Source organism: Amphiura filiformis, chromosome 15 (genome assembly GCF_039555335.1).
Source record: "Amphiura filiformis chromosome 15, Afil_fr2py, whole genome shotgun sequence".
In the NCBI taxonomy this organism is placed as follows: Eukaryota; Metazoa; Echinodermata; class Ophiuroidea; order Amphilepidida; family Amphiuridae; genus Amphiura; species Amphiura filiformis.
Genome location: NC_092642.1, coordinates 24,312,762 through 24,325,549, shown reverse-complemented (window position 1 = coordinate 24,325,549; position 12,788 = coordinate 24,312,762). Strand labels below are relative to the sequence as shown.

The window sequence follows — 12,788 nt, the reverse complement described above, 5'->3', positions numbered from 1 at the left end:
GCCCCAAAAGTGCGAATTTTTCCATTATGCACCATATTTCAACAATTTCGCTTCAAAATAGAAAAATTTTCAGCGCGCTTCGCGCGCCTTTGTACAATAAACTTATTATGTCGCCAAAAGGTGCTGAATTCATTTTACTTCAAGAATTTTTTTCCAAGCCCATCCCCCAATGTCAAAAAGAAATCTACGTCACTGTATAATATTATAGACCCACACGATGTGCCTTACTGAGGTTGGAAATCTTTCTTGAGCGAACTATGTTAGTTTGAAACGCTAAAAATTCAACACCAAAAAAAGCTCACGAGTGAAGTTAATAGATGTAAAAAAAATCTTACACTAACAGCTGATAGGCACAATTTCATCCCTAATTTTAACACCAGGATTTTTTGCAAGGCACTATTATAGTTTTATCTGACATAACTGAAACAAATACAATTATTGTATTTTATTTGACCGAGAAAATTCATTTCAAAGTAGAAAAGTGTATCTCAGAAAAGTGTTGATTTCAACATGTATCGATCGACTTCCAGCACGACTATGCATAACAATAGAGGGTGGTCAGTAGCGTTCTGAGTGATAACGTCATGATGTAATACACGGATTCATTCGTTGCTAGTGTCTGAATACTTCATTTGCATCCAATCACTTACCGTTTTAAGAAACATCACATCACTAACTCCATATAATTACGGGATCCACAATCTAATCATTTTGATAACGCTGATTAATTAACGATATAGACTCTAAGTCTAACACACTGTTTCAAATGAATTTTTTTGAGATATACATTTTAAAGTGAAAAAATTAAATATCGCAGCTTGAAAAAACAATAGAATACATAAGAAATATCACAGGTTGAAAAACAATAAAATACATAAGAGATTCTAATTCACGAAGTTACATTTTTGACCATAACTTTTGAACGGAAGCTCCGATTGAGGTCAAACAAAAAGGGAAAGATAGGTAATTTTCCCCTTTCTTTAAATATATCATTTCTAATTTAAGCCCTTGCAAAGGCATATTCCCCTTAATCGTACCCCGGACGCGAACTAGTCTTATATTTCTGTCTTTCGTTATAGTGCGGGTGTATACGGTGCCAACAGAGTGCGGGAGCACCCACTATAAATATGTATATATTTTAAAAAGAAATTTGATGTTACTCATTGTAATTCATCCTTTTGCCGGTACATCCCTTTTAAAGGGACTTTTATTACAGAAAATTACCGACTATCCAGATCACCCTGTAGCCCACACCGCTTACGCCAGCTCACAAAGAGCTTTATGTTTCTGAAAATAATGCAACACATTTTGAGAGTTTAGCCAAATCTTCATAAACATGATAAAATGTCTGATCCTGCTCATTCTTCATGTACAATCTATTTCCCAGGCCTAAATGAGGATGAATCGGGGCCTAATAGTTGGGTTTTAAGCCTTTTCTAATGTATTACATTAAGTCACATGGCACTTTTTCACTTTTTGAAACACTGATTGTTTTCCAGCGGATAAGAGATTTCACTTCAGCAATATTGCTGCTAACCTTGGTACTCCTAGTGAAATTTCCCTGATAGGTAAACCTACCAGCCAAAGTTCTACAATGGATACTCACCGGAGCACCTCTGACCACGCAGTGGACGGCAACACCAACGGAAATTTTTTCTCTCTCTCTTGCACACATACAGGTGAGAAAGTTGAATTGTAAATAACTTTGTGAAAGAGATGTAAATAACTTTGTGAAAGGGATGTAAATAACTTTGTGAAAGGGATGTAAATAACTTTGTGAAAGGGATGTAAATAACTTTGTGGAAGGGATATAACTTTGTGAAAGGGATGTAAATAACTTTGTGAGTGCCCCCCGACAAAAAAAAAAAAATGAAAGAGAAAATCAGGAGGGCAAAGGAAAAGAAAAAGGGCAAGGAGCCCCTTTTCTAGCAAAATTCAGGGCCAAAATAGTGTAAAATACAGAATTTGTCCGCGCTAGGCGCCCACATTGTAACAATAAATCCCTTTTTAGCCGGATAATGGGCGAAAATAGTGTAAAATACCATTTTTTTTTTCGCGCTACGCGCGCACATCATAAAGCCCTTTTCGGGAAGCTTGAAGACATACAGTCTCTATGTATTGTATGATGCAACTGCAATTTTTTTCGTCTGTGCCCCAAAATTTTACCCCCCCCCCTGACCAACAAAGCTGGCTACGCCCCTGCCCCGGATGATACGACACGTCCGCTTATGCCAGTAACTGATAAAAAAAATGTAACATTTGAACTGTTTTCTTGCTTTTTCTGTACAGCCATATTATATAAATACGAGTATGAAATGATTCCAAATGACTTGATGCAACAAGACTAATAGACCTAAAATGTCTTATTTATTTCTTTTCTGTGTTTAGCACCTGATAACGTAGGAAACCCTTGGTGGGCCGTTGACATGCAGCAAGAGGAATGTGTTGGTCTAGTTGTCCTCTACAACAGAGCCGATTGCTGTCGTAGGTATTAATAATAGACTTACAGCCAGGTGGCCCATGGTCACAGGTATTTACTTGCTTACAATCATGGCGTAGCGTCATAGCCCCCCCCCCCAACGATTTGAAAAATTAGACAATCCCATGGGAAAATTGCCGAAAAATAGCTTGTGCCCCCATAATCAGACCGGTCCTCCCCCTCTCCTATCGCGGCATTGCTATTTTGGGTACGCCTGGAGTGAATTCAAGTTTTTCTCACCCTGCTGACGCCGTCGGAGCCTACTCACCCTGGCTTTACTTGTTGTCGGTCAATTTCCCGGTATAAAAGTCATATAGTCCCCCCCCCTAATACTTTTTAAAATAAGTCAAAAAATATTTTACGAATATATTTTGAGCAGGTCATCAGGATTTTACAGCTCATATATTGCCTAGTCTTCTGGCCATCTTGAGGGGGGAGGTGAGTATATGGCCAGAACCGGGTAAAGATGTGCCACTGCAGTGGATAAAAATCAATAATAGCCCATGAAAAAAAACCAAATTGTATATTCAACTTTCATGAAGTGACATCCCTCATTTCAATATATAGTTTTGGTTTCTCTATTGTTCAGAAACCAAAAATCAAGGGATTAAAATGTGGAGATGAACTGGTATGCAATCATAACACTATTGTGCTGGGAGGACACAAGAGGGTATATATAATCAAAAGTATAATGGCCTATAACCATACGTATAATAGCCTATTGTGTTAACATTTTCATTATCGATATCTATCAACGCGGGCGACTTTTTCCGTAGGTGGCTCACTTACATGACACCATAAAATTACACCCGAGTTGAGACATAAATGATGGATATATACGAGACCTAGGCCTACATGTAGAAATCATGTGCATATATTGAGGGGTGGGGGGGTGTTTTGTTTATTTGTCTGAAATATAAACGATGCATGATGATGTAGATGATTTGATTATGAATTAGATTGTTCCCCGGAAAGCACAACCCATACCTCTTACCTATGTTCCCTCCGCCACCTATAAATAACCTCCTCCCCCCCCCCTCCCCACACTCGATATCGACTCTTCCCTATTATTCCACTCCACTCTTGAGCCCCCCTCTCCCCCTCCTTCCCTTCCCACTTCCAATGCTCTCTCCCCTCTGTTTCTCTTTCTCCCTTACCCTTACCCCCTCCCCCTCACACACACACACACACACACCCACTCTCTTTCCCTGGCGATCTCTTCTATCTCTCTATCTCTATTCTCCAATAAATAAATTGAATAAAAGTTAGTTTAAACCAGCTTTCTATGATATTGATCTTCCGTCATGCGACATGCACATAAATAGAGTTGTGCATAATAGTGTTTATATCTATGAAGTCATAATCTGTCAAGTGGCTATTGTAATGTCTGTGGAAATATTTCGATGGTCTATATATTTTCACAGTGAAATCAGCTTAGGCTAATTCGTAGTCTCAAGTCAATGCTTTCAAACTAAATCAATGCTTTCAAATGTAGACTGCTTTGTTCGACTTCTCTGCTCGTGAATATTGCACTGCGAAATTTAAACATTTCTTTTGTATACTTAGAGTAGGTAACTTCAAATCAAATAATTTTACGATCCACACCACTTATAAGAAACTGAAACCAAAACCGAAACTGACTGACACAAATGTTCGGTTTTAAACAAAAGGTAGAAACAATGAGTTCGATATCTTATGATTCAAGTGGTTAGGCAGGACAATAGGAAACCACGTGACCAAAACCAAAACCAAAACTAAAACTATATATTTAATAATAATAATAATAATGGAGGGTTCTTAGTAGGCGCACAATCTTCAAAAGAACTCAAGGCGCACAAACAATAAAGACAAACAAGTTACATATGTGAATCCGGAAAAGCACGAAGAAAAAGATGAGTTTTAAGTTGCTTTTTGAACTGCGTAAGCGAATGTGAATATGGAGGCTGTTTGGAAGCGAGTTCCAAACAGCCGGGGCAGCGAAATGAAAGGAGCGTTCACCAGCCGATTTTAGATTTACACGGGGAGATTTCAATAATCTTTCAGTAGAAGATCGAAGTGATCGAGCTGGTTTGTACGTGCAGACAGGAATAATAGACAAAGGGATAGGCATCCTAGTCTGCTGCCCTCTTTCGAAATATGTATCCTAGGTCTCACAATAGGCGGATTAGCGGCCATTTTGTCTTCGACATCACGTGTCCTTATATTTTAGTACACAAATATATAAGTTAACAGGTTTACTATTTTAAAATTATATTTTGAGTATACAATATATTCTGTGAGTAAATAGATCAAATGACGATGATTGTTTAGGTATTATATGCTTGATAGAATTAAACTGTTTGACCAGCTAGTATTCTCCTCCGCCGTCAGTGTGATTCCAATCACTCCACGTACCGTGTTGCGAAGGTGGAGGAGTCTAAAGCTGTATTGACGAACACGCATGCGTTAAAAATATGTAGCCTAGGTCGAACAATAGCGTGACGTAGTTTCCGGCATTGTTCCTATGCACTTTCACCCTCCTGGTGCAGAGCGTAGCAGACAGATAAGTTGGTAAAGTATCTTCAAAGTGCCGAAAAGCAAAAACAGCTAACTTATACTGAATCCGAAATTCTAATGGCAGCCAGTGAAGCTCATATATGACGGGGGTGATATGCTCATACTTCCTTTTCTTCATGATTAAACGGGCCGCGCAATTTTGTATTCTTTGAAGTCTGTTAAGTTGGTCAGTGGTGGAACCAGTCAAGGACGAGTTACAGAAGTCAAGACGTGATGTAATAATTGAATTGACAAGACATGATGTAGCTTTATCAGACAGATAAGGCCGAATACACCCAATACGTCTTAAAGACAAAAATGATGAACGGCAAACTTCACTGATGTGACTGGACATGGATAACGTTTGATCTAATCTCACCCCAAGGTACTTAACAGACTCCTGTATTTTGATATCAGAATTCAAAATTGTGATGGAATTACTAGCAACCTGCTTAACACGCGAAGTGGTGCCCACAATCATAACCTCGGTCTTATCTGTGTTTAGCATTAGCTTATTGCTGTCCATCCAACATAAAATATCACTGATACATTCCTGAATTGAAATGAGGCATCGTATTAACAGTTAACTCATTGCTCCGACCCATTGTTATAGTTGGAAGTGAAACAGCTTGAAAATGCTACACATATCAGCGGCACATACCTATACCGTACCCACATTAAATGAGTCCCCCCCCGCCTCGTAGTGGGCCTATCTTAGGCCTATCATACCCACTGTGCGTATGCCACTAATGTATAGGACAGGCGACACGTGACGTACGAGCTGTACCATATCTCAATAATAATGTAAAAGAAAACCAGGGAGGTTAGTCATGATGCAGTCATGTCTACAGTAGAATTCACCACGACCTTTGCAGGACTTAAACCCCATTAAAAGCTATTAAACCAAGATAACACTCATTGAAAACAGCTCAACTATGCTACATCAGATCTTCTCTGGTTAAATCCACACTACAAGCTACTACACATGTTTCTGTTTTACCTGTGCAATGAGCAATGAGCTGGTATTATAGTTGCAGTTGGGTGAACGATTATAAAGCGAACGCAAAGGTAACAATACTGAGTGGGCCTTCGTTCACGAAATGAGACAATAGTGTGCATATTGTTAACCACCATTCTTGAAAATGAGAAACATAATGGCTGTGGGCCGTAACACGGTTTGGAAATAATTTCTTCATATTTTTTGGTGTTATCTGTCGTTTACATATCCTTCATAAAACACCAAAGTGCGAATATTTCCAAACACCTAAATTAGCTAAAAATTTAGGACATGTTACAAAACTATATTTTCTAGAATTTCAGAAGAGTACTTTAAATATTGGCCGGTTATTTTTCACACAGTGACGTTAACAAGGCAATGTCCTATTACCTATAACATACACTAAAACACCAAAGTGCGAATATTTCCAAACATCTAAATTAGCTAAAAATTTAGGACATGTTACAAAACTATATTTTCTAGAATTTCAGAAGAGTACTTTAAATATTGGCCGGTTATTTTTCACACAGTGACGTTAACTAGGCAATTGCCTATACTTCTAACATACACTATTTGTAGAGGTCACGCGTCAATGGGTGAGAGCACTGTGTAGATTGTGTATAGGAAAACGGACATTAACTGCAGTATGTGCAAGTCATACCAAGACTTTTTCTTAATAGTATACAAAGAATTTTTCTTAATTTGACTTATTATCCTTTCTTCCACTCATTTACTAAACTAAAATAATGAGCGAAGTCTGTGTTTGTGTGCGGGGAGGGTGTCTGGGTGGTTGTCTGTCTGTCCGGCTATGGGTTTCGCCGCGCTGTGACGCCCCGGGTGTGACGCTTCGATCCGATATTTCGGATATGGATAGGTTTTCGAAGGCCCCCCTCGAGGTCAAAGGTCATCTATGGGGGAAATTTACATGATTGCCTCAAGTGGATAACATGAAGCAGTCAAGTGCATAAAAAGAAGTTCACCTGTGTAAGCTGTCAGAAATATCACAACACCTGTGAACAGGGAACACTGCAATGTCTACCCACAATTCATTGCTGCAAATTATATTTGAATTTCAAACTTTGACCCATTGGGCTTAAACTTGGTGGGCGAAAATCGAGGTCAACCAAGGTCAAAAGTCATCGAGAGCTAAAAGGTCAAAGGTCATATGGAGTCAAATGTTAGAGTAATCTTCAATATGACGGGAACATGTCAAAAACTCTCACAGCTACGGGTGAACTAGTATGAAAAACTGAATTCAACGTGTTGGTTCCTGGAGTGTAGGCATACTAGCGGCAAACCATTGCAACGTTGCGTTGTTGAATCCCAAATCATATTCCGAGTAGCCTATTCTAATATTATTTTCACCTTTTGCAGCGGAGCGACTTGCAGGGGCCATAGTACGAGTAGGATCCAACCCAGAATACGGACAGAACCCAGCGTGCATGAATCGAGTGCCTGCCTCTCCCGACGAGCGTATCGAAATCGCATGCTATAAGAGTGGACAATACATCAGTGTTGAATTACCAGGATCGGGTGTTCTGACACTCTGTGAAGTCGAGGCAACCTCGTGCAGTGGAAACGACAAAAGTAAGTACATTTTTGTTCACAAAGGTTGCCCTTTTTGTTTTGGTCCAGTGGTGTCACGCAACGAATCGTCCGGGCATGCAAGTGGCCGCGGAGCCGGAGCGCCGAAGGCGCGGTAGAGTGGCAGCCGCGACATATAGTCGAGCGGCGAGTATTAAACCACTGGTTTCTGTGAGCGTGTCACAGTGGTACCCATTAGTAGCGGGAAATTTAAATCAAATTTGCTCCACAGCTCCAAAGTACACAATGTGCTTACACTGTGATTTGCCAGCCTACCTGTATATCCGATGTGTGAAATGCAGCCAATGGGCTGTTCCAGTTAAAATCCTTATGGAGGTCATGACGTCAATCTTGCACACATGAGTGTAGATATCAAATGTAGTCACCCATTCAGGCAACTCCATTTGATATTCACACTCCCTGTGTGGAAGATGTCTTGCCGGGTGGGGAGTATGGAATTCAAATGGAATAACCCAACAGTTCTTCTTTTGTAGGATTTGAAGGTTTTCAATTTTTAGGCCCCATGTCGCATGGGGGAAAATATCTCTCAGAAATGTTGTCAAAGGACATATTTTCAACATACCTGAAGTTGATGGTGAGGGAAAATGTCTGACATTGGTTTTTAGGGGGGTCAAAATGTACAAAAAATGTACAATTGGGATTTTGCATGGGTAATATCTATTGTTATTTCACTCCAGAAATTTGATTTCAATTCTATTCAAATTCAATTCTCTCTAAACCTGGAGTCTTGCTATTCAATTCCAATTCAATCCACCTTGCTTTAGAATCAATTCAATTCGATTCCAATTCAATGCAGTGAAATTAACAGCTAATCAATTTCAATTCAATTCTTAGCATTCATTTCAATTCCAATTCAATTCCAATTCCAATACAGTTGCAGTTTGTGTTAATTGACCAAAGACACACTGCAAAAACTGTGTCTAGAGATTGAACACTTTTTTGTCCTCGATTTGTAAACACATGTAAAATCTAAACACAAATGTCAAACTTTCAATTTCAAAATCATTTCATTTCAATTCCAATTCAATGCAGTGAAATTAACAGCTAATCAATTTCAATTCAATTCTTAGCATTCATTTCAATTCCAATTCAATTCCAATTCCAATACAGTTGCAGTTTGTGTTAATTGACCAAAGACACACTGCAAAAACTGTGTCTAGAGATTGAACACTTTTTTGTCCTCGATTTGTAAACACATGTAAAATCTAAACACAAATGTCAAACTTCAAGACATGTAGTGTTATTATCTAAACACAAGGCATCAAATTACTAAACATATTTAGCATTTAGACATGTTTACAAATCGAGGACAAGATGGTGTCTAGAATGGTCACCCATACAAAGCGAGATTTGTATGTACTTATACACACTGCAAAGCGAGGCTAAAAAAGAAACATGCATTTAGACCGAGGAAATGTGCATAATTTCGCATTAGAAGTGAGGAGCCTGTTTATACATCCCCTATACCCCCCCCTCACTACGTCAGAAGCATTATAAACGGCATCCTCGCTAGTCGCTATGTTTTTGTTTTTTATCTCGCTTTGCTCCTCGCTATTACCTAAAACCTCGGTTTGATGGTATTTTGCTAGACACACGGCCTCGCTTTGATAGTGGATTCGAACTCACTGTTCTTGCAGTGCATGTTTTAAATTTTACTACCAATTTTATAACACTTGATTCGGCAACACAAAGTCAAGTACACAAAAGCATTTCAACAGAAAATACTAGTACTTTCTTGAATACGAAGAATGTCCTTCTGATATCAAATAAGTTTGATCTTTTGAAATTCGTAATGTAATACACATTTTATGGCAAATGGTTAAAAATTGATATTTTTTGATATTTAACAGTACTCGAAGTAAACTTTATAAATCTGATGATCTATACTTAAAGTGTATGTAGGTGGGATGAAAAGCCGACGATCAATTGAAAATTTTGACCTTTCGTATTGAAGATATGGATTTTTTTCCCAAAACACCAAAAAAAAAATTAGGTCTTTTTGTGAAAAAAATCCATATCTTCAATATGAACGGTCAAAATGTTCAATTGATCGTCGGCTTTTCCTCCCAGCTACATACACTTTAAGAATATATCATTAGATTTATAAAATTTACTTCAAGGACTGTTATATATCAAATATGTGAAAAATATCAAATTTAATATATCGTGAATTTCAAAAATGAAAATTATTTGATATCAGAAAGACATTCTTCGTATTCAGAATGCAATTCGATATGTCTGATGTGCTCTCATGTCCCACAAAAACACTGTCGAAACGCTCAAAACGCTCATTCCAGATCCCTTAACTCACTTTTCACATTCAAACAATGCGAGTGATCCTTGACCTATGTGTCCTATTTTATGAAACTTTGGAACTTCTTAGTTCTTAGGTGACTGACATTCTAATCTTTGTCTTAACTTCTTGTCCAACATGATGCACATTATGATATATGGTACGATCGATAAGGCTGAGTTCACATAGAAGTATACGGTATACGGTATACGGTATTCGCTATACGAAATACGCTCATTAAAAAGATGAATTTACCCACATATGGTTTAGGTTTTTAAAATAAAAAAATAAAATAAGAATCAATTAATTAAAAGTACTTCAATTTTAGTGGACATGCCTACTATAATATCATAGGCGTCGATCACGGGGGATGTGGGATAAATCCCCCAATATTTTGCTAGGGGGGATGGTCCATACAATCACCCCCCCATGTTGACGCCTGTGTGTACGTTTCTGACCAGATTAACCTCATATTTGGTCATTTTAGCCCATATTTAAACAATTTAGCTTCAAAATAGCAAATTTTTTACGCGGGCTTCGCGCGCCTTTGTACCATAAACTTATTATGTCGCCAAAAGGTGCTGAATTCACGTTACTTCAAGAAATTTTTTACAAGCCCATCCCCCAATGTCAAAAAGAAATCTACGCCACTGTATAATATTATAGACCCACACGATGTGCCTTACTGAGGTTGTAAAATCTTTCTTTAGCGATCTATGGTAGTTTGAAACGCTAAAACCTCAACACCAAAAAAAGCTCACGGGCGAAGTTAATAGATGTAAAAAAAAATCTTACACTAACAGGCACAATTTCATCCCTAATTTTAACACCAGGATTTTTTTCAAGGTAATAGCAAGGCAATATTATAGTTTTATCTGACATAACTGAAACAAATACAATTATTGCATTTTATTTCACCGAGAAAATTAATTTCAAAGTAGAAAGGTCATGAGGTGTATCTCAGAAAAGTGTTGATTTCAACATGTATCGATCGACCACGACTATGCATAACAATAGAGGGTGGTCAGTAGCGTTCTAAGTGCTAACGTCATGATGTAATACACGGATTGCTAGTGTCTGAATACTACATTTGCATCCAATCACTATACCGTTTTAAGAAACATCTAATCACTAACTCCTTATAATTACGGAATCAACAATCTAATCATTTTGCTAACGCTGATTAATTAACGATATAGACTCTAAGTCTAACGCACTGTTTCGAATAAATTTCGATCTTCTATATGCAAATCAAATTTCATGATATAAAATCTACAAGCACTGTAGTTGACATTATTTTTGGTAAGTTATTTTACTCTATTTTTAGACTAAAAAGGAAGATGCACGGACATTTGTTGTTTTATTTTTTCTTCGATTAGGATTTTTAGGGGGGGTCCCCCTATCAAAAATTTAAGAGGAATGTGTGCCCCGCGTCCCGCGCTTCGGCCGCCTACGCTATAGTATTATGATTCAAATTTCACCTTTTGTTTGATATTTGTTTGCATTATATCGCCGTTGTTTATATAAAATTCACTTTGAACATTATGTCACTTAAGTTGTTTCTTTGCTAATTTTGCATGTATTTTCCGTGCCCCCCCCCCCCATCGAGTTATGCACAAATAAAATGGCGACTATTTGCCATGAAATTCTTACAAGGGGACACACCACCATTACGCTTCCCATTGAAATACGTGCAACAAAAAAGCCTCTCGGAAATCTGTTCTAATTATTTCCCTGCAACAGATAGAGCAATGAAACTGGGCATGGTTATGGGATGATCCTTAAGCTTTAATATATTTTCTTTTGTACATAGATCGCCAATGGCAGTTTTTTGCAAAATTGAAATTTTTACCCCATCCTGTGATTTCAAAGCTGTTGAAAGCTCAATTCTTGGGATTTTACATCGATACATGATATGCACGATTAGTCCGCCAGAATACATTTAAAATCATTTGTTCTGCACGTAATTTCATCAAAACCGTTTCAGCTTTAGAATGTCATCAAACAAACGTATCTCAGACACATTATTTGCTGAAAAATGTAACAAAAAGCTCAATTTCTACGTTTTATGAGGACTATTTTGCGGGTTACACATTTGGCCGCGAAATCTTATGGTGGTGTGCTCCCACAACTGGACAGAAAATGGCGTACTGCCCAGGTTGGCAACCAATCACGGCACGCCTTTGCCATGACGTCAGACACGAACCCCGGACGCGAACTAGTCTTATATTTCTGTCTTTCGTTATAGTGCGGGTGTATACGATGCCAACAGAGTGCGGGAGCACCCACTATAAAAATGTATATATTTTAAAAAGAAATGTGATGTTACTCGTTGTAATTCATCCTTTTGCCGGTACATCCCTTTTAAAGGGACTTTTATTACAGAAAATTACCGACTATCTAGATCACCCTGTAGCCCACACCGCTTACGCCAGCTCACAAAGAGCTTTGTGTTTCTGAAAATAATGCAACACATTTTGAGAGTTTAGCCAAATCTTCATAAACATGATAAAAAGTCTGATCCTGCTCATTCTTCATGTACAATCTATTTCCCAGGCCTAAATGAAGATGAATCGGGGCCTAATAGTTGGGTTTTAAGCCTTTTCTAATGTGTTACATTAAGTCACATGGCACTTTTTCACTTTTTGAAACACTGATTTTTTTTTCCAGCGGATAAGAGATTTTGGACCCACTTCGTCAATGTTGCTGCTAACCTTGGTACTCCTAGTGAAATTTCCCTGATAGGTAAACCTACCAGCCAAAGTTCTACAATGGATACTCACCGGAGCACCTCTGACCACGCAGTGGACGGCAACACCAACGGAAATTTTTTTCTCTCTCTCTTGCACACATACAGGTGAGAAAGTTGAATTGTAAAT

General features: G+C 38.2%; 1 protein-coding gene across 1 annotated transcript in view; it reads left to right on the top strand.

Moving 5' to 3' along the window:
- Positions 1-1,503: 1,503 nt before the first annotated feature.
- The window catches only part of LOC140171418 (fucolectin-like), a 22,562-nt gene continuing 11,277 nt past the window's right edge, over positions 1,504-12,788 (top strand). Inside the window, exons 1-4 of the mRNA XM_072194676.1 lie at positions 1,504-1,679; positions 2,389-2,484; positions 7,386-7,598; positions 12,580-12,766. Coding sequence (XP_072050777.1) covers positions 1,595-1,679; positions 2,389-2,484; positions 7,386-7,598; positions 12,580-12,766 — 581 coding nt within the window. The 5' untranslated portion in view covers positions 1,504-1,594. The remainder of the gene's footprint in view (positions 1,680-2,388; positions 2,485-7,385; positions 7,599-12,579; positions 12,767-12,788) is intronic.